This window comes from Staurois parvus, unplaced genomic scaffold (assembly GCF_062004578.1).
Source record: "Staurois parvus isolate SC_StPar_1 unplaced genomic scaffold, SC_StPar_1.0 ptg000435l, whole genome shotgun sequence".
In the NCBI taxonomy this organism is placed as follows: Eukaryota; Metazoa; Chordata; class Amphibia; order Anura; family Ranidae; genus Staurois; species Staurois parvus.
Window position 1 is genome coordinate 210361 of NW_028318231.1, and position 23873 is coordinate 234233.

General features: G+C 40.8%; 1 protein-coding gene across 3 annotated transcripts in view; it reads left to right on the forward strand.

The window, feature by feature from the left end:
- The window catches only part of LOC149454199 (signal peptide, CUB and EGF-like domain-containing protein 3), a 171534-nt gene that overhangs the window by 40283 nt on the left and 107378 nt on the right, over positions 1-23873 (forward strand). For 2 of the 3 annotated variants that reach the window (XM_089687687.1, XM_089687688.1), the window contains exons 2-3: positions 10871-10993; positions 12634-12759. In XM_089687687.1, the coding sequence (XP_089543813.1) occupies positions 10871-10993; positions 12634-12759 (249 nt within the window). The remainder of the gene's footprint in view (positions 1-10870; positions 10994-12633; positions 12760-23873) is intronic. The other variant, XM_089687689.1, reaches the window with a different exon arrangement.

Genomic DNA, 23873 nt, shown 5'->3' on the forward strand with positions numbered 1-23873 from the left:
TGTAAATTTATGATGACATTTGATATTTTTTATTTTATACTGGATGTTTAATAGCAAATTTTTTTTCTCAAAATTGTTGGGCTTTTTTTAGCGAGCAAAAAATAAAATACCACCGAAAGAATGCTCAATTCGTGGGAAAAAATTATGTAAATTTAATTTGGGTGCAGCGTTGCATGATCGCGCAATTGTCAGTTAAAGTAATGCAGCACCGTAACACAAAAAATGGCCTTGTCAGGAAGGGGGGTAAATCCTCTGGAGGGGAAAACAATTGAGTGAACATTTTCCAAGATTGGTGATTCCATACTTTTTGCCAGGGGTTGTATTTTGGTTGATTTACTAAAGGAATAGAGAATAATGGGTTGGTTTACTAAAACTGGAGAGTGCAAAATCTTGTGCAGTTGTGCATGGTAGGCAACAAGCTAAGTGAACATTCAATTTGAAAAGTGAGTATTACTCCCACTGGTGCCTTTGAGTTTGAACATAGTCAGTTACACAGTGAGTATTGTACATGCTTGCATTGCTATTAGGTAAAGGGCATTTGTTCCTATTTTAAAGGAATGCATTCATTATTACCCCTGCATCCCATTATATAGAACACCGTTACTAAAAGGGTAAGAATTTTGGTGTCAGGAATCGGCAACAGAGATGGCCAGATCTGGCTGGCTACCAGGGTTGCCAACCCCCCCATATGAAAATCACTGACAGGAGACTCAAAATTTGCAAACAGCACCAATTTTTTACTGGCAAAAATCATGAAATTTATTGACAGAGTCACATTTTTTACTGACACTTCAAAAAAGTACATCAAATGGCATTTTTAAGTACAAAACAGTGCAAGTATCAATGCTTGAGCTATACACATATAGCTAGTGCTATTAGTAATGTGTTTAAGTTATAAGAACAGTCAAAAAACATATTTCTCCAATTTTCATGAAGGTCAGGTTAATATAACCCAGCAGCTTTGTTACTTGCATCCAGCTAGAGAGATTTCCCTTCAATTTCAGTCCCATAAACAATTAGCAACCAAAGAGCCACTACTGTCAAACCAGCTCTGAATTAGCCCTCTTAAATATCAGTACACTGAATCAAAGAACAAATGATTAAACTAGCCCAAACGAGCCCTCTTACATTTCAGTAACTTACACTGACTGTGTAACCTGTACTAGTAATGCCTTGTGTGCTGCAGATGCCTGTATGTGTACACAAAAGTCCGGAAAGGTAATGAAAACTGATCTTTAGGAATTTTCTGAAGAATTATACGAATAAAGCATGGTAGTTGCAATCAGACAGAGATGCATTACGTGTGCAGATTGTTGTAGATATTGAGTCTCTAAATAAAAAAAAAAGTAAATCATGTTGTTTTGTCTATGTTGCCCACTACAGTAGGCTGCAAGGATAAGCACTTACAGTTAGATGAGCTGGTTGCCTAATCTGGTGGTGATGGTGGTGTCTGTAGAGCCATACAGCTGCTTTTTCAATCCTGTTTGCTAGGGAAGAAGAAACAAAACATTAGCTTTATATGACCTCAATCCCCACAGACTCATACTCCCCCTACCCAAGTTCCATTCCCCACAGTAACAGTCACATAAACAAACATTCCAAAACAACAGGCTACTAGAGGACAGAGCTGCAAAAAAAAGGATCCCATCCAGAAAGACTGGAGGTAGTGCCAGTAGCTGGTCACTAATAGGTGGTGTCAGTACAGGAAAAATTACCGCACAAAAAGGTAGATCTTTATGGTAGCGGCAGTGGTGGCACTTTCGTATGGGAGCTGGTGTGATTGGGAGTCCACAGTCCAGGGAAATCCAACCTAACAGCACAAAGTAAAAAGACGGAAGTGTGGAGAGTGAAGAAGGAAAGCAAACATGCTAGTGGCCACTATTACGTTTGCTTATATCTTTCACCCTCCTGGACAAGCAAATTGAACTTAGTGCACACAAATCCATCTCAGTGCTACCAGTGGTAGTAGTAGTAGTAGTAGTACACATTCACAATCACATACATGTGGCCTGTGCCAGCACTGCAGACGCAGGCTTAGGCAGGCAAGTAGTGTGGTCTTTTTGCAATCTCAAACTGAACTTAGAGCACACAAAATGCCCAAATTAATCTCAGTGCAGGGTATTACTAACATACATAACAAGTCTGTGGCTTGTGCGAGCAGAGTAACACAGGCATGCATGCTGAGCAAGCAGAGCCAGAGCAGACAGATTAGTTCCAAATGCCCAAAATAATATCAGTGGTGCCAGTAGTGTAGTAGTACATACATATTCACAATCACATAATACATGTAACCACGTCTGTGTCAGCAGAGTTAGGCAGGCAAGTGGTGTGGCCTTTCGCACTCTAACTGAACTAATGCCCAAAATAACTTCAATGGTGCCAGTAGTGTAGTAGTACATACACATTCACAATCACGTAATACAGTACATGTGGCCTCACCTGTGTCAGCAGAGATAGGCAGGCAAGCAACATGGCCTTTGGCACTTTCAAACTGAACTTAGTGCACACACAAAATACCGAAAATAATGAGGTACTAGGATACATACAAAGTCTGTGGCTTGTATGAGGTACACAGGCAAGTGTGCTGAGCAAGCACAGCCAGAGCATACAGGGTGGTCCTAACTCACAAATATGGAGAGAAGAACACCATGAGACTCATTAAAGCAGATAATTTGTTGACACACTACAGCAAATTGTGTATTTGCTTACCTCAATGAAGCCAAGGGAATGCTTCTCAGGAGTTTGAACAGGCAGGCAGTAATCTCTTGGGTAGTGGCAGTGGTGGCACCATGGTATAGGAGGAACTGGTGTGATTGGGAGTCCAGACTCCATGGTCCAGGCAGGGCAGGGAAATCTAATCTATCAGCACAAAAACAAAAAGGGAGGGTGAAGGAGAAAAGCACACATGATAGTGGTCGCTGGGCCAGGCTCAGCAGTAGCCACTATTATCTTTGCTTTTCCCCTTCACCCTCCTCCTAGCTGGCCAAGCAAACTGAACTTAGTGCACACACAAAATGCCCAAAATAGTCTCAGTGGTGCCAGCAGTTGTAGTACATACACATTCACATTCACATACATGGGGCCTTGACTGTGTCAGCAGAGATAGGCGGGCAAGCGGCATGGCCTTTGGCACTCCCAAACTGAACTTAGTGCACACAAAACATGCCCAAAATAATCTCAGTGGTAGCCCTAGTGTAGTAGTACACATTCATTCACAATATCCCATACATTATGTCATGTTGTGGCCTGTGCCAGCCCAGCAGAGTTAAAGCATTACTAAACCCAGGACCCTTCATTCACTATATCTGGTCTCCAATAGTACACAGAACATGGAAGTGCAATTATTATAGTGAATATAAACTGCTAAATACCTTCTCTCATCATCAGTTAGAGCAGTCTTGTGACTTCTATCAGTGTCCAGCAGAGCACTGATCAATCTTGTAGGAAGAGTATTCATTCTCCTGTTGGAGGATGCAGAACCCCTGACCTCTGTCTGCATATTGCTGATTGGCCCTGTGCTGATCAAAACAACTCTCTAGCAATTCACACCAAACTGAGCATGTGCAGCTTGTCCTCGAGCCTCTGTTTTATCAGGAGATTAGGAGACACTGGAAGAAGGGGTGGATCAGAGAAAACAGAATCAGACATCCTTTTTACACCCCTTAGGTTCCAAGTGAGTATAACAAGCATACTTTACTGCATACACAGACTGATTTTACTGTTGTGGGCTTAGTACCACTTTAAGCAGTCAAGCAGCATGGACTTTTTGCACTCTCAAACTGAACATATAGGACACACATTCACGATTACATACATGTGGCTGTGGCCTGTGGGAGCAGACAGGTCACAGACAGGCCTTAGTGATGGGCAGGCAAGCAGCATTACCTTTTTGTACTCTCACAGTGAATTTAGTGTGAATTTAGTGGTCTGTGCGAGCAGAGTAGGCTTAGGCATAGGCAGGGAAGTGGTGCTGTGGTCTTTTTGCATTCTCAAAGTCAACCTGAACTTTCGTGTGCACACAAAAATGCCAAAATACTGGTGGCAAAGTAGTAGTAATAGGCTGGCAAACATATTGATTCTTTCTGTGGCCTGTGCGAGCAGAGTTCCGCAGGCAAAAGTGCTGGTGTAGGAGAGTGAAGCAGCAGGCCAATCCTCCTTCCCCATAGTCTGACTGAGAAATGGCAGCGAGCAGGAAGTGGGCGTGTGGTTTATAGATGCGGAGCGACATGTATGATGTCGCACAAATAGCCAGTGTGCATGCACAGACCTGACTTGCCAGTGCGCATGCTTGTCAGAGATAGCCGAATATCATTGGCCATCTCCAGCACTTTGCATGTGCAGTGCGAATAATGAGTTTCCCGGAATTTTCCACAGACACCAGCTGTCTGTAAACGGACATTTACAGATAGCCCGTAAATGGTTAAAATTTCGGTCTGTCTATAAATCTACAGACGGTTGACAACCCTAATGACCACACTTGGAAACTGAGACCAGTCTCCACTTGAAGACCAGGCCTTTTCTGGCACTTTTTGTTTACATGTAACAATCAGTATTTTTGCTAGAAAATTTCTTAGAACTACCAAACCGTATATATTTTTTTTAAAGCAGAGGCCCAAGAGAAGAAATTGGTGGATTTTGCTATTTTTTTATGTTGCATGGTATTTGCCCAGTGTTTTTTCAAACACAATTGGGGAAGAATACTCTTTCTTGAATTTTAATGATAAAAAACACAGTACATAACCCAATTTTTGATAAAATATAAAAGATGATGTTATGCTGAATAAATGGATACCAAACGTGTCACACTTTAAAATTGCACGTGATCGTGCAACAGCATCAAACTACATGAATTTTGCTATCCATAAGCACCACTTTAAAAGCTTTACAGGTTACACCTTTGCGGTGTTTATCACAAAACATGCAAAAGGCTCTGTAAATACCACATGAAAAGGTGTTAAAGTCAATTCACAAAAGGAAATACAAAATTAAATGCATGTGGTAGTTAAGTAGTGGTCCAGGCATGTGATATTTAACCCCTTAACACCATTATCTCCTGGCTCTTTAGGGGTTTCTGATGCTGGGAGGCGGGATTTCTGATCATGTAACTGCTGTGATTGGCTATCACAGTGGTCACGTGATCAAAAGCTCCCGATCGCAAGTAGCTTTCCATTAGGTGACGGTAACTGTGTTGGGGGCATGCGCTCTTGGCACAGGTATGTTTACATTTTGGTACGCACATATGTGGTCCACCCACTGAGAGGCCACATATATGTGTACTGTTGGTGCAAAGGAGTTAAGGAATGTAAAAATATTAGAGTCAATATGGAGTAGTCTCTACTTTTTTGGATAATTTCTTTCAACAGTAATGCACAGACATCTAAATGTGGAAATCAATGGGGTTGATTTACTTTTATATTTTTTTTTTAGTTTTGGATAGAGCGGATGTGAATTGGAACACCTGCCAGGTTTTTATTGCTGTCTGTGCCCCCATTAGGGAGATAAAACCTCTCTGTTTGTCCTATTTACCATTATCATTGAAATTGAAAGTAAAAGAGAATCCCAAATTTTGGGTTGTCCCCAGAACAGTAATAAAGGGGAAATTGGACACTGGTTCTGGTGACCTGGGGGGCCCAAAGGGAATCCTTTAATTTGTAGGATTTCCTCTCACTTCCTGTTTTGGCTATGGGACAGGAAGTGAAGTTAAATCCTTAATGAGACACAGATGGCAAAAAAAAACCTTACAGTGGCTTTAAGCCCCCCTTACTCTATCCAAAATGAAATGAATGCCTGTAGTTTTTCTTTGGAGCAAATAGGCTCCAGTAACAGTGCAACTTTGCAAGTTACTCCGGAGCTTAGTAAATGAGGTAAAGCTCCACTTTACAAAAAAACACCCAATGACACGCAGGGAAAAAAACAATATTTTTGCTTACACATGATCGTATGATAGAAGTCAGCAGAGCTTTCCCTCATTTATGCCCCTTTCACACGGGCGTTCCATTTTTTTCATCAGTTCAGGTATGTTTTTTCCAAGAAAAAACAGATCAGTTCACATCAGTTTTTCATCAGCTTACATCAGTTTTTCATACGTTTTTTCATCATTTGCTGTATAAACCTCCCAATCACTCCAAACATAATGTACATGCATGTCACAATGGTCTAATCTCTTGTTAGAACATATGTCATATGTAATGGGGATACTTTTTCACAATTATTTATAGAAATACCTTTCCACTGACATCTTTGATTTCTTTAACTATCTATAAGGGGGTAATTCCCACCGACCATTACTCTAATGTATCATGAGTCGTAGATATAGCCATTTGTAGCAGGGGTTTCCAAGACTGGAAAGTTATTTCAAGGGTTCTTTTTTGTTGAAAAGTTTGAGAAAGGCTGCTTGAAAGTGTAACTAAAGGAAAAACTTTATTTTTCATTTTGGATAGAATAATGGAGGGTTAGAACCCCTATCAGTTTTTTTTGCTATCTTTGTCCCAGTGGGGAGATTTACATTCACATCAGCCACTATTGCTAAAACAGGAGAGGAAATCCCTGCAAATTAAGGGAATCCCTTGGGGCCCCCCAGGTCACCAGAACTAGTGTCCCTAGTGGAAAATGTCCCCTCTACTTTTCTGGGGACAAACCATAATTTGGGATTTTACTTTCAATGATAATAGTAAACATAACAAATAGAGAGGGTTGATCTCTCTAATGGGGAGAGGCAGCAATAAAAACTTAATAGGTGTTCTAATACATCTCCATCCTATCCAAAACTAAAAAATAGATTTTCATTTAGCTAACCGCTTCCTGACTGCCCTATAGCAGATATACTGCTACAGGGTGGCAGGGGTGCGCAAAATCATGTATATATACGTGATTTTATGTTTCCGGGTAGGGGGCGTGTGCCCTACCTGCGCAGCCATTCACAGCCACAGCTCTCAGTCACCGAGTCCCGGCCGCCCATTACCCGCCGGCGCCCAGTGATTACTGAGCATCTCTGATGGGGAGGAGGACTGCTTTGTTTACTAACAGTCATCCTCCCTGTCAGCTTGGGCACACTGCTCTGGATGGCACAGCACAGCCATACAGAGCAGTGTGCTTACAGTGAAGCCCACACACACCACCCCCTATGTAAAATACTCCCTGCACACAATTAACCCTTTGATCGCCCCTCATGTTAACCCCTTACTGCCCAGTGCCATTAGTACAGTATCAGTGCTTTTTTTTTAGCACTGATCACTGTATTGGTGTCCCTGGGGATGTCAGTGACACCAAGTCAGTTCCCCCCAATGTCAGAATGCACGCCGCAGTCCCGCTATAAGGCGCTGAACGCTGCCAAAACAAAAAAAAAAATTTCAGTATCTATACCTCCATTTGTAAATGCTATAACTTAAACCAATTTTGTTTAGCAAAGACATGTAGCAGAATACATTTTGACCTAAATTTATGAAGAAATTTTATTTTTTTATTTTTTTACTGGACATGTTTAATAGCAAAAAGTCAAAAATATTGTTTTTTTATCAAAGTTGTTGGTCTTTTTTTTTATAGCGCAAAAAATAAAATTGCACAGGCAATCAAATACCACCGAAAGAAGGCTCAATTTGTGGGGAAAAAAAGACAGAAATTTAATTTGGGTGCAGCGTTGCATCATCGCGCAATTGTTATTTAAAGTAAAGTCAGGAGGGAAAGTGGTTATACTCTAAGTAAATACAAAATAGCTTTCTAAATGTCAAATATTAAATGAAAATAGTATTAAAAAAAGTACACACATATATAAATACCCTTTTTCCACCAATAAAAAAGACAACATTGTAGAAGAAGGGTATTATATATATATATATATGTGATTTTTTTTTTAATACTATTTTCATTCAATATTTTACTAGATAAATGTTTTGTTTTTACTTAATTTAACTTTAAGTTCTTTTTGATACACTATGTGTGTCCCGTGAAAGCATATTACTGACATCAGCAGACTGATATTCTTGTAACTTTCATTTGTATTAATACATATGCTGCAAGGACTGCACTGACTTAGTGAGTTGGCATATTTCTACAGTTTAAACCATTTTACCTCTTTATTAGCAGTAAAAACTAACAAGGTTTCTAATTCTTCTCCACTGTATCCATCCCACTGGATATCCCATGAGATAAACTACCGCATGGTTTCATGAGATAAATACTGCATATGTGGGAAAAATACCACATGTGGTGTTTTAGAAGCGTTTTTTTGTGAATGCCAAAAAACTTTTTGAAAAATGCTAAGCGGTATTTTACCGCATTCCTTAAAGCGGTAGATACCACTTCGTGAATGAAGCCCAGCAATAGGCATGTGACAAGTACTGTTTATGAAGAGATCTGGGGTCAATAAGACCCCAAATCCATCCTCTGCCTTTAAAAGCATTTAATCACACGAAGATTGAGGTGATCAAATACTATTCTTTTTTTAAAAATGGCGCCATTTATGTCCGAGTAAACCGGAAGTGATGAAAGGTCATTGCTTCCAGGTTACTATGTCATAGAGCCAAACAAAGCCGCTCTTTGTTCAGCTCTGTGATCAACCGGTGAAAACGCCGGCTGGTCGATCGGGACTCCTGGTGGGATGGGAGATACTGGGAAGGCAGCGGGGGAACATCCCCTTCCACTGCATGTAATAGCAATCGAGTGGCTAGTTAGCCGCTTTGATTACTATTACAAGAGAGCCAACCATCCACTCTAAAAATGGTATCGAGATGATGCCTGCAGCTGCATCATCCTGGTATAACTATTCAAACTTCAGTGACGTACGGGTACTTCACTGGAGCTCAAGTGGTTAAATAGTAAAGTAAATTTAATAATAGAAAAACAAAAGATATCCAAACAAGTGAACTATAACCAAAATGCCTAACCAAGTAAAAGGAAGCCTAAATACAAATTAACTATATACACTGGGGGACATGGATAAACAGGGTTGGCTGGCGATGCAGGGAACAGATGGGAAGGGGGAACCTGGACTGGGATCAGGCAAAAGGGAACAGAAATAAGGTAGCAGGGTACAGAATGTAGGGCAAGAGCAAGATCAGGAGCCGGATAAATGGCACACAGTATCTGGCAGGAAGCAAATCAAAACACTGGGGCAGGGTGTATCAGCAGAAGGATTAAATACCCTCCCAGCAGCCAGCATCAGGTGGAGATGGATTACTGAAATCTGTTGGCTGCTGGAAGACACTCACTGGTGAACACCAGAACCACAACTTTCTGTTCTGGGAAGCACAGTGCCACCAGCAGTTGATCAAAGTTGACACAGCTAGAGAAAGGAATGTGGGGGTACTTTTATGACCCCTAGAGCCAGGGATTTTTGGTACTGCTATTACTATTAGAGCTGGGGATGTTGAGCATGGATCACTCAGCTAAAGATTTTGCTATTACCAAAAAGAGTCAGGAGTTTATAGTGTTGTCATCAATATTCTCTGCTGCTTCTTTCTTCTGTAAAGATTTACCCTTGGTAACGATCTACATGACCCACCATGTGCTTCTTCCTTCTCTAAAAGCACTGTAGTGCAGGAAAAATGGGATTCCTCCAGCTACATTTGATCTCCCAAGCTGATCCAATGGCTGTTTGCTTTACTCTGTTTAAAGGCCCTTTACACCTTACATTAAAGTGATACTCATTTTTCTTCTTTTAGCTGTGCTTCACCTCTTTATGTATACCATTTTAATTTTTTAGCACTGTATACACATGACTGTAAGTGCCACATTTGCACCTATGGGCCAGTGCCTAGGGCAGCATAGTAAAAGGAAAAAGTAAACCAAGCTTCCATTTACAAACTGATAATTTTTTAAAATATTTTTGTCTCCCAGTACTGGCTACCTCTAGATATCTGTGGCTTAATTCAGAAAATTAATGTTTAAATCTACAGTAATTGTGTATACACCACTTGCGTCCATTTTCTTATTTTTAGTATAAGTATTGTATAAAATCTCTTTATAAAAACAGTTATCAGTTATGAATATGAAAAAAGTGAAAACATGACACTATCCTTCTCAAATCATTAGTAATACCTCATCTGGAATATGCAGTTCAGTTTTGGGCACCAATTCAGAAAAAGAACATTGGGAAACTGGAGAAAGTACAGAGAAGGGCAACTAAACTGATAAGAGGCATGGAGGAGCTCAGCTATGAGGAAAGATTAGAGGAACTGAATTTATTCTCTCTTGAGAAGAGGAGATTAAGGGGGGATATGACCAACATGTGTAAATACATCAGTGGTTCATATAGTGAACTCAGTGTACAGTTATTCACCCTGAGGTCATCACAGAGGACAAGGGGGCATTCTCTATGTCTGGAGGAAAATAAATTTAATCTGTAAACACAGAAAAGTTTCTTCACAGAGAGAGCTGTGAAAATGTGGAATAGACTCCCTCAAGAGTTGGTTCTGGTCATCTCAGTGGATTGGTTTAAAAAATGCCTGGATTCTTTCCTAGATACACAGAATATAACTGGATGCTAACATTTATAGGTAAAGTTGATCCAGGGAATATCCAATTGCCTCTCGGGGGATCAGGAATGAATTTTTTTCCCTGCAGGAGCAAATTGGATCATGCTTTGCTGGGCTTGTTTTGCCTTCCTCTGGATCAACTGTGGGTATAGGATTATAACTTTTTTTTTTTTTATGGTTGAACTGGATGGACTTTTGTCTTTTTTCAGCCAGATTAACTATGTAACTATGTAATAGCATTCTGTACCACATATAGATATCTTTCCCCTAAAAATCCACATCGTCATGTAGGTAAAGGTGTAACTAGCCTTTTAGAACTCTTCCACATAGCTGTGTTCATCTTGATGTGCCACTTGGAGGGACTGTGTTGTCAACATATTGTCATTCCTTTCTTTTAGATGTTGATGAATGCGTGGAGGGAACAGACACATGCCACATAGACGCCATCTGCCAAAACACCCCTCGGTCATACAAGTGCATATGCAAGTCTGGATACACAGGGGATGGGAAGCACTGCAAAGGTATATTAGAAACAGAACATAGACAGTTAGGTTTTTCAGTCTTGACTGCCCATTGTATTTGTTACTGCCTTAGTGCACACCTGTTCTATTAATCTGATTTAAAAGACTTCAAAAACAGCCTTACACACATGAAAGAGTTCAAAATGTGTGTGGCTACTTTTATATCTCATAGTATGGCTGAACTACTCTGAACTTGGAAAAAAATTGTTCTACATGAATTACTATGTCTGCTATGATGATACAGTTGTGATTTCAGGTCTGACGTTGGGTACAAATATGCTAACAATCAGTTCTAGTGATAATAAAGCAATAGTAGTTATTAGAAAAACATCTGGGTGTTTGGTTTTGATCAAGTAATTTGCACAGTAACAGTTTCAGAAACTGAGACAAAAAATTTTACAGGTTCGATTTACATATCTATACAGCTCAGTTATTGTTTAGGCAAGTATTCTTCTTAAGTATTTACTACTGTTATGTTTTATAATGCTCAACCCGCCACCCCCTCCCTTCCAGAATGTTCACTTCAGCTTCATGTAATCCCCTGCACAGCGTCACTTAAGCAGGCCATATATGGATTGAAATTCGGCCGGTTCATCAGGGACTAGCCGAATTTCGATCCATGTATGGGCAGGGTGGTTGTAAGTCAATATATTGATTGACTTCTGTACAACCATGCTGTTGGATTTTTGCCTCTCGATCAGTGCTGCCACCTGTAGCTGGCAGTGCTGATTAGTGTATTCTGATGATAGGGAACTTTCCCTGCTGTGAGAATGGCTCACTGGGAAGGATCCCCACATCCACCTCGAATGTGTGTGTGGAGGAACTGAATCCGTTTTTTTGATCAACCTACTTGTTGAACGAAAAAATGATTCATGTATAGGCAACTTTAAACTGAGAGAAGGAAGAACAACACTATTGCTTACAGAGAACACATTTACAGTTAGTGGGAGCCCAGGGATGACCTATCAATGTATTACCATTCGCTTATTTTCGAGTCACAGGCTGTGGAGGGTCCTTAACCTGTTGGATTGCTTTACTGCAAAGTCGTTTGCACTGTTATCCAATTGTCCCTGTTTAGAAGGTGTGCCTGGATTAATATATTAACCAATTATGATTAAAATTCTTTTTGCAGGTAAAACAGTTTACGCACGTGCATATTAAGTGTCTGTAGCTATATTATATAGCTAGATTATATTTTATGCTACAAAATCCTACATTTTATGACTGCATATTACCCCTTTACATGTAATTTTTTTTAGCTTATGTCAATATATTTTTTGTATTTTCAAAATCAAAGTCTTTAAACTTAAATGAAATGAGCCCAGGACAGAGTGCAACCAAATCTTTGTATGTTGGAATCAAGACATACCACCTACAAGCAATCGTACTGCCTACATACCATATGATTTTTCTAGCTTTGCACAGAGTTTTGACCAGCTACTTGGACAATGGGTAACTGCAATAATTCAGTTCTCCAGATAACCTGTATGTATTATGTATGCTTTGCTCGTAGTTTCGACGATTTTCAAAAAAGTTGACACCAATGTATGCATGTTTATATTTAATTGATATTTGACAGGCATAGTTCTGTGAATTCACATGTTATAAATTAGTAATTGTTTCTGTTTTTTTTCCCTTAGATGTAGATGAATGTGAACGGGACGATAATGCAGGGTGTGTGCACGAGTGTGTGAACATACCTGGCAACTACAGGTGTATGTGCTACGATGGATTTCGATTGGCACACGATGGACACAACTGTCTAGGTAAAGTAAAACCTACTGACAGACAATACCTAATAATAAACACTAGTAAAAGAATCCTAAGCACAACCACTCAAGTTTGAGTACACTGAAATCAATAAAGTTAAAAACTACATGCAAAAAACCTCACCCACCATAACGCATGACCTGAGACTACAAAAAGACAAAAATCTGCAAATAATATATGTGTGAAATTTTTTGTATATATCTATTTGAAACATCTACTGCTGCAGACACCCTATGTGTTCCCACATGTGACCAGTAAATGATTGAATATTCCACACTGCCACGCAGTATAATATTAAAAATGCAAAACAACAATCTATCTAAATTCTTATGCAACTATTAAACATAAAATTCTTATTTCCAAAATATATTTGAAAAGTAACCCACAAACAATGGCAATTGCTCACAATCATGTGCATCCAAATAGTGTGAATGAAAAGTCATTCAATTATGACAATTCATGTCCATTATTGTTTTCCATTCACTTGTGCTGTAAAATATTGTATTCTCCCTTTAAACGTATATACAGGTGAAACTCGAAAAATTAAATTGTGCAAAAGTTCATTTATTTCAGTAGTGCAACTTAAAAGGTGAAACTAATATATGAAATAGACTCATTACATGCAAAGCAAGATAGTTCAAGCCTTGATTTGTCATAATTGTGATGATTATGGCTTACAGCTCATGAAAACCCCAAATCCACAATCTCAGAAAATTTGAATATTACATGCACTCAATAAAACAAGGATTGTACATAGAACAATATCGGACCTCTGAAAAGTATAAGCAATGCATATGTACTCAGTACTTGGTTTGGGCCCCGTTTGCAGCAATTACTGTCTCAATGCAGCGTGGCATGGAAGCTATAAGCCTGTTGCACTGCTGAGGTGTTATGGAAGACCAGGATGCTTCAATAGCGGCCTTCAGCTCTTCTGCATTGTTCGGTCTTATGTCCCTCATCTTTCTCTTGGCAATGCCCCATAGATTCTCTATGGGGTTCAGGTCAGGCAAGTTTGCTGGCCAATCAAGCACAGTAATCCCACGGTCATTGAACCAGGTTATGGTGCTTTTGGCAGTGTGGGCAGGTGCCAAGTCCTGCTGGAAAATGAAGTCAGCATCCCCATAAAGCTTGTCTGCGGAAGGAAGCATGAAGTGCTCCAAAATCTCCTGGTAGACGGCTGCGTTGACCTTGGACTTAATGAAGCACAGTGGACCAACACCAGCAGATGACATGGCTCCCCAAATCAACACAGACTGTGGAAACTTCACACTGGACTTCAAGCATCTTGCAGTGTGTGCCTCTCCATTCTTCCTCCATACTCTGGGTTGCTCTCATACAAAAGTTGCTCTCATCAGAAAAGAGGACTTTGGACCACTGAGCAACAGACCACGTCTGTTTTTCTTTAGCCCAGGTAAGACGCTTCTGACGTTGTTTGTTGTTCAGGAGCGGCTTGACAACATTTGAAGCCCATGTCCAGGATCCGTCTGTGTGTGGTGGCTTTTGATGCACTGACTCCAGCCTCAGTCCACTAGTTGCCAAAGTCCCCAACACTTTTGAATGGCCTTTTCCTGACAATCCTCTCCAGGCTGCTGTCATCCCTGCTGCTTGTGCACCTTTTTCTTCCACACGTTTCCCTTCCACACTTTTCCCTTCCACATAACTTTCTATTAATGTGCCTTGGTACAGCACTTTGGGAACATCCAACTTCTTTTGCAATTACCTTTTGAGGCTTTCCCTCCTTATGGAGGGTGTCAATGATGGTTTTCTGCACAACTGTCAGGTCAGCAGTCTTTCCCATGATTGTGATTCCTACTGAACCAGACTGAGAGACCATTTAAAGGCTCAGGAACCCTTTGCAGGTGTTATGGCTTAATTAGCTGATTAGAGTAGGACACTTTGAGCCTAGAATATTGCATGTTTTAACAATATTCTAATTTTCTGAGATTGTGGATTTGGGGTTTTCATGAGCTGTAAGCCATAATCATCACAATTATGACAAATCACGGCTTGACCTATCTTGCTTTGCATGTAATGAGTCTATCTCATATATTAGTTTCACCTTTTAAGTTGCATTACTGAAATAAATGAACTTTTGCACGATATTCTAATTTTTCAAGTTTCACCTGTATGTGTCTCCCCACCTCTTATTGTTCTGTGCCCATCACCATTTATGACAAGACTCTCAGCTTATAGCTAGACCCAATAACAGGTTTAATGCAGTTTTCCCTTTAAGCCAGGTTTACTGTACCAGGGATGATGCTCTGCTTCACTTCCCACAGGCAATCTCAATCCGTCTCCATCCTCCAGATTCTCCCAATGTAAATGTGCAGGAAGCTAAAAAAAGGATAGTACTTATAGTGCTCTCCATATATATAAGACTGCTTTTGTTAAGATTTAAACCAATAAAATGAAAACATGATTGTGAGCAGTTGCCACTGTTTGTCGGTTATATTCATGTATATTTTGGAATTTAGAATTCTATATTTATTAGTTGCATAAGAATTTAGATAGATTGTTTTGCATTTTTAATATTATATTGTGCAGCACTGTGGAATATTGAATCATTTACCTAAAAATAAAGCTGAATTCCAGACAATTTTAAAAGACAAATTAATGCAACTATGTTTTAAGTAATATTTCATTAAATGCACTTTTTAATTCAGTTAGTGTAAGTACCTACATTTGACTAGATTTCAGTATATTTCAATCCCCTGTAGAGCAACACTAATACTGGAAGAGAGCAGACAGGGCAGAGAATCAATGAGTTATACTGCAAATGGGCTGGCAAGGACAAGCTCACAGTATTACACATACCGTATATACTCGAGTATAAGCCAACCCGAATATAAGCCGAGGTACCTAATTTTACCACAAAAAACTGGGAAAAACTATTGACTCGAGTATAAGCCCCATCATTAGTATCAGTGGGAGGAATAGTGCCCCATCATTGGTGTCAGTGGGAGGAATAGTGCCCCATCATTGGTATCAGTGGGAGGAATAGTGCCCCATCATTGGTGTCAGTGGGAGGAATAGTGCCCCATCATTGGTATCAGTGGGAGGAATAGTGCCCCATCATTGGTGTCAGTGGGAGGAATAGTGCCCCATCATTGGTGTCAGTGGGAGGAATAGTGCCCCATCATTGGTATCACTGGGAGGAATAGTGCCCCATCGTTGGTGTCAGTGGGAGGAATAATACCCCATCATTAGTATCAGTGGGAGGAATAGTGCCCCATCATTGGTGTCAGTGGGAGGAATAGTGCCCCATTGTTGGTGTCAGTGGGAGGAATAATGCCCCATAATTAGTATCAGTGACACCAATGATGCGGCACTATTCCTCCCACTGACACCAATGACACTTGCTGACCCCTGTTGCAGTATGGTGCTGCTGCAGCCAGCATATGTGGTTGCAGCAGCACCTCTGCACTGCACACTTACCGGCTTTTCCCTCACTTGATTTTCGCGGGTCCGCTCGGCTCCGCCTCCTCGCCCGTGATTGGCCGCCTGTGTACCTTTCCTGAGCTACAGTTCTGGCGGCCAATCACCGGTGAGGAGGCGGAGCCGAGCGGCAGGAGTGAGGGAGTGGCCGGAGTGACGGAAGGAGCAGCGCTTCCTGGATGGATCATCGTGGGAGCCAGGTAAGAGACAGCAGCCCTCTGCCCACCCCTGTACGCGCCCCCCTTGATGGAGCCTCGGGCCCCCCCTGGCAGACGTTGACTCGAGTATAAGCCGAGGGGGCCGTTTTTCAGCACAAAAAATGTGCTGCAAAACTCGGCTTATACTCGAGTATATACGGTAACTTAATTTCTGAACTTATTTGTTTTGGTTTCTTTGTATGTATGAATTGCATGGATTGTTACCGACGTGGTGAAAATGTCATGTCAATAGCACCTTTAGAAATATATTTACTGCAAAAAACGGTGACGTGTTCAATAGTTCAATATATATATATATATATATATATACAGTACCTCACAGAAGTGAGTACACCCCTCCCATTTTTGTAAATATCTTATTATATCTTTTCATGTGACAACACTGAAGAAATGACACTTTGCTACAATGTAAAGTAGCGAGTGAACAGCTTGTATAGCAGTGTAAATTTGCTGCCCCCTCAAAATAACTCAACACACAGCCATTATTATCTAAACTGTTGGCAACAAATGTGAGTACACCCCTAAGTGAAAATGTCCAAATTGGGCCCAAAGTGGCAATATTTTGTGTGGCCACCATTATTTTCCAGCACTTCCTTAACTCACTTGGGCATGGAGTTCACCAGAGCTTCACAGGTTGCCACTGGAGTCCTCTTCCACTCCTCCATGAAGTGAAAATGTCCAAATGTACTCACTTCTGTGAGATGCTGTATGTATATATATATATATATATATATATATATATATATAATATTTATTTATGTGTTTATTTGGGTGTTTGTCTAGCATTCAGTTTTAGCCTTAAATTGCATCCCCTGGGCACTTAATTGAGCAACAATGAAATGGTGTTCTATCCTTATATTCTGTTTATAGTATACAGTAACTTGAATGAACATCAAGAAAATACCCAACAGATCTGTTAACATTCATGAATCATTAATTTAAGTAATGGTAAAAACTTATTGGTACTTTTTATACAAATAATTCAGTTGCCACATAGTCATCTTTGCAGACCCAAAAGGAAATCCTGCCAATGATATCTGTTAAATGCTAATAAAGTACTTAAGGTATAAATCGATGAAAAAGTTAAAAATGTTCCCTTTCAGTAGGGTTCCCCCGGGTTAAATTTTTGTTTAGGTGTAGAGCAAGAATCACCAATCTTTCCAAACAAAGGGCCACTTTACTGTCCTTTAGGCTTTAGAGGGGGCCAGACTGTGGTAAGTGCGAGTAAGCAGTGCCCCATCACTGGTTTTAGTGGGAGGAATAGTGCCCCATCATTGGTGGCAGTGGAAGGAATAGTGCCCCATCGTTGGTGGCAGTGGAAGGAATAGTGCCCCATTGTTGGTGTCAGTGGGATGAATGGTGCTCCATTGTTGGTATCAATTGGAGGAATAGTGCCCCGTCGTTGATATCAATGGGAGGAATAGTGCATCATCGTTGATATCAATGGGAGGAATAGTGCCCCATCGTTGGTGTCAGTTGGTGGAACAGTGCCCCATCATCGGTGTTAGTGGGAGGAACAGTGCCCTGTTATTGGTATCAGTGGGAGGAATAGTGCCCCATTGTTGGTATCAGTGGGAAGAATAGTGCCCCATCGTTGGTGGTATCAATGGGAGTAATAGAGCCCCATCAATGGTGTCAGTAGGAGGAATACTGCCCCAAGGGCTGGACAAAGGAAAGAAAAGCGCTACATTTGGCCCCTGGGCCACAGTTTGGATACTACTGGTCTAAAGGAACAAGAAAAGCAGTTTTACCTAATCCTCCGCACCCCCAGACTCCTTCCAGGCTGCAAGACTGGTCCCTGTAGTCCCCTTTTCCCCTTGGTCTTCTTACATCACCAAAGCCCCACATTGGAAATGAAGACTCCAAGGAAAAGACCACTGGTGGAGTGTAAGAGAGCTCTGGCTGCTGTGAGAGTAGAGGATCTGGTAAGTAACACTGCTTTTCCTGACCCATAGACATAAAGGAGAATTTAACCCTACTGATGCAGAGACAGCTCCGCTTCAAGGGAGTATTTTTTACTATTTTTACTTTCTTTGTAGTTGGGGTTTAACTATGATGGAACATATTAATTACAGTAGCCAAACATGTCTAAATCTCTTATTTGGTACATTTGAGTCTGTAAAATAAATCGTAGAAAGCATTTTGTTATCTCTTTGATAAGTGAAAAAAATACCTGGGATGTTACCAAAACTTTTATCAGCTGATAACTTCCTGTGCTGACTGCCTGTACTGCATTCTTATCAGTGTAGCACTAACCCACAGGATCCTCTACAACAGCCAGGTGCACACAACTTCTGCTGATTACTCCAATGATCACTCTAGGAATTGTGGGTTTTGTTGTTTTATTTTGTTTTTGGAACTGGGATAGGGAAGGGATATAGTAGGATACTATGCACAATTGAGGACAGCTTTCTCCAAGTGGAACTGTGTAGCAGACTGTACAAGAATGGAGCAAAGTTCTTCTGTAGCTATGTAGACTTAGTTGATGATTGCTGTTCTGGACACCAGCTGGTGTCCCCTCTAGCTTACACCCAGCAGCTGACTATGTAGGTCCCAAGGGAGGTTAAACAGCACAAGTCCCAGCATCCATGTATTACAGTCTGTACTCAAAAGGCCCTTGCTGCAGGTCACCTTCCTCCGTGTTACCAGACAGGATCTGTAGACATCCCTCTCAGTCAGCTCTCAGAAGCACCCACCTCTCAGAGCAAGAAGAACTCAGATTAAATGTGCTCACTGAATATAAATACTAGTGCCCAGCATTCTCAGGGGCACCACTCCCTGTAATTGGATACAACTGCATCCATATTGATGCTATTGATCTGCATGGGTCACTCCTGTTCACCTAGAACCTTCCAAGGTCTCCTGGATACAGAGTAGCCAATTGCAGCAGCAGCACACTGTATAGCTTCCTGCTAGGCAGAAATGCTGCTATGTTTTGTCTATTAGTCTCCTGTTAAGCTTGAGACCAAACTATACTAAACTAGACTATATACATCCTAGCAACTTACCTAGGAGGGTTCTACATCAGTTATCTAGGAGGACTGCAGAACCCATTCCATCTATGTTATGGAGAAAATAAGAGGGAAAGGTTCTGTAGTCCTCTCCTACTTCTGTTGTCCTGATACAGTAGGGTAAGTGGGTGTTTTTACCCTAGGACAGGAAGTGTGTTGTGTACTGGGCGCTACTGTAGGAACTTATGCTATGGTTGATCAGATCTAGTGACACCTATCCAGAAAGAGTGTTAGGATGGTGGATCAGCATGAAAAGTCTGCGGCAAGTTGATAGACACAAAAGCCCTTGTTGCAATACTACAAGATTTGGACAAAAAATTCCATATAGTCTGTATGGGTACCAATTAGCTTCTATATGCATGTCGTTTTTTAACCACTTGTTCTCCGGAGGATTTACCCCCCTTAATGACCAGGCCATTTTTTGCTATTTGACACTCGGCACTATTAGTAATTCATAGTAATTCATCCCCCATAGTAATTCATCCCCCATATAGTAATTCGTCCCCCATATAGTAATTCGTCCCCCATAGTAATTCATCCCCCATATAGCAATTCATCCCCCATATAGTAATTCATCCCCATAGTAATTCATCCCCCATAGTAATTCATCCCCCCATATAGTAATTCATCCCCCATATAGGAATTCATCCCCCATAGTAATTCATCCCCCATATAGTAATTCATCCCCCATATAGCAATTCATCCCCCATATAGTAATTCATCCCCATAGTAATTCATCCCCCATAGTAATTCATCCCCCCATATAGTAATTCATCCCCCATATAGGAATTCATCCCCCATAGTAATTCATCCCCCATAGTAATTCATCCCCCACATAGTAATTAATCCCCCATATAGTAATTCACCCCCCATAGTAATTCATCCCCCATATAGTAATTCATCCCCCATAGTAATTCATCCCCCATATAGTAATTAATCCCCCATAGTAATTCATCCCCCATATAGTAATTCATCCCCCATATAGTAATTCATCCCCCACATAGTAATTCATCCCCCACATAGTAATTCATCCCCCATATAGTAATTCATCCCCCATATAGTAATTCATCCCCCATATTAATTCATCCCCCATATAGTAATTAATCCCCCATAGTAATTCATCCCCCATATAGTAATTAATCCCCCATAGTAATTCATCCCCCATATAGTAATTCATCCCCCATAGTAATTCATCCCCCATATAGTAATTCATCCCCCATAGTAATTCATCCCCCATAGTAATTCATCCCCCATATAGTAATTCATCCCCCATATAGTAATTCATCCCCCATATAGTAATTCATCCCCCATATAGTAATTCATCCCCCATAGTAATTCATTCCCCATATAGTAATTCATCCCCCATATAGTAATTCATCCCCCCTATAGTAATTCATTCCCCATATTAATTCATCCCCCATATTAAGTCCCCAAGTCCCCCCTGTGTCAATTCACTTACCTTTGCTCCGCGCGTTCCTCTTGTTCCTCTTGTTCCCGCGCCGTTCTGGTGTAGCATGAAAATCTGTCTCCTATGAGGATCTGTCCCCCTCGATGTATCTGCGCATGTGCCAGTTTCAGGCATTAGCAGCCGATCGGCGATCTCCAGATACGTCGAGGGGGGACAGATCCTCATAGGAAACAGGGCGGACTGTGAGAGGAGCCTAGCGGGAGCCTAGCTCCGCGGGCCGGATTAAAAGGTCCGCCGGGCCGTATACAGCCCGCGGGCCGTAGTTTGCCCATTGCTGGTATAGATACTGGAATTTATGCACCTTTTACTTTCTGATAGCCTGAGGAGCTAAAATACCAGGGCAGTGCAGACACCCCCAAATGATCCCTTTTTGGAAAGTAGATGCCCAGAGCTATTTGCTGAGAGTCATGTTGAGTCCATGGAAGATTTTTTTTTTCCAGAAGTTTTTGGAAAATGCCAAAAAATGTTTTTAGTTTTTTACAAAAAGTTGTCACTTAAATGATGTATTGCTCACACATGCCATGGGTATATGTGGAATTACACCCCAAAATATATTCTTCTACTTCTACTGAGTATGAGGATACCACATGTGTGAGACTTTTTGGCAACCTAGCCGCATACAGGAGCCCAAAATCCAATAACCCTTTCATTTTTCATAACCCATTCATTTTTCAAATTTTTTGGTCACAAGGTTTTGAGAAAAGAAAAAAAAATAAGTTTTCATTTTCCTCATTTTCCAAAACTTTGTGGCAACAAATGAGATCTGCAAAGTACTCACCATGCCTCTTAGCAAATACCTTGGAGTGTCTACTGTCCAAAAGGGGGTCATTTGGGGGGCGGGGGTTGTACAGCCCTGGCCAAAAGTTTTGAGAATGACACAAAAATTTTACAAAGTTTGCTGCCACAGTTTTTGTGATAGCAATTTGCATATACTTCAGACTGTTATGCAGAGTGATCAGATTAATTGCAATTAATTGCAAAGTCCCTCTGTGCCATGAAAATTAACTTAATCCCCAAAAAAACATTTCCGTTGCATTTCAGCCCTGCCACAAAAGGACCAGCTGACATCATGTCAGTGTTTCTCTCGTTAACACAGGTTAACACAATGTTGACAAGGACAAGGCTGGAGATCATGCTGATTGAGATAGAATAACAGACTGGAAGCTTTAAAAGGAGGGTGGTGCTTAAAATCATTGTTCTTCCTCTGTTAACTTTGGTTTCCTGCAAGGAAACACATGCAGTCATCATTGCTTTGCATTCACAGACAAGGATATTGCTGCTACTAAGATTGCGCCTAAATCAACTATTTATCGGGTCATCAAGAACTTCAAGGAGAGAGGTTCAATTGTTGTGAAGAAGGGTGCCCAAGAAAGTCCAGCAAGCTCCAGGACCATCTCTTAAAGTGGATTCGGCTGTGGGATAGGAGTACCACCAGTGCTCAGGAGTGGCAGCAGGAAGGTGTGAGTACATCTGAATGCACAGTGAGGCAAAGACTTTTGGAGGATGGCCAGGTGTCAAGAAGAGCAGCAAAGAAGCCACTTCTCTCCAGGAAAAGCATCAGGGACAGATATTCTACAAGAGGTACAGGGATTGGACTGCTGAGGACTGGGGTAAAGTCATTTTCTCTGATGAATCCCCTTTCCAATTGTTTGTGGCAAAAACCTTGTCCAGAGAGGAAGATGTGAGCGCTACCATCAGTTCTGTGTCATGCTAACAGTAAAGCATCCTAAGACCATTCATGTCTGGGGCTGCTTCTCAGCCAAGGGAGGGGCTCACTCACGATTTTGCCCAAGAACACAGCAATGAATAAAGAATGGTACAAAAACATCCTTTGAGAGCAACTTCTCCCAACCATCCAAGAACAGTTTGGTGATGAACAATGCCTTTTCCAGCATGATGGAGCACCTTGCCATAAGGCAGAAGTGATAAATAAGTGGCTTGGGGAACAAAACATTGCAATTTTCCATAGCCAGGAAACTCCCCAGACCTTAATTATTATTATTATTATACAGTATTTATATAGCGCCAACAGTTTGCTCAATGCTTTACAATATAAATTCTATTGGAAAAATATGGTCAACCCTCAAGAGGCTGGTGTACTAAAAAAACCCCACAAATTCTGACAAACTCCAAGCATTGATTATGCAAGAATGGGCTGCTATGAGTCAGGATGTGGCCCAAAAGTTGATTCACAGCATGCCAGGGCAAATTGCAGAGGCCTTGAAAAAGAAGGATCAACACTGCAAATATTGATTCTTTGCATAAACTTAATGTAATTGTCAATAAAAGCTTTTGACACTTATGAAATGCATTTAGCATTTCAGTTCCTCTGAAACTGTGATAGGTAGTCAGGAAATGTAATGAGGAAATAAAGCCCTTTAAAAGCCTGAAGGTACTTACAGGATCCTGTACTTGGCTAGACTGCCAAAAAGTCTCTCACATGTGGTATCCCCATACTCAGGAGGAGTAATACCCATACTCAGGAGGAGTAATAGAATGTGTTTTGGGTTGTAATTCCACATATACCCATGGCATGTGTGAGCAATATATCATTTACATGACAACTTTGTGTAAAACAAAATGTTGAAATTTTCCAAAAACTTGTGGTAAAATATACATTCTTCTATTGACTCAACATGCCTCTCAGCAAATAGTTTGGGACGCCTACTTTCCATTTGGGTGGGTTTTGTGCTATCCTGGCATTTTATGCCCAACATTGGCAAACATTACCCACTCTTCCCACTACCACTTAAAGATGAGGTCATTTCAGTATTTTTTTCTAGAAAATTACTTTGAACCCTCAAACATTATATTTTTTTTTTAAAGCAGAGGCCCTAGAGAATAAAATGGTGGGTTTGCAATTTGTTATGTTACAAATTTTCTGGAAAAAATACACTTTTTTGAATTTTAATGCACAAAAACCCAATATATTGCCCAATTGTTTGATTGAATATAAAATATGATTTTATGCTGAGTAA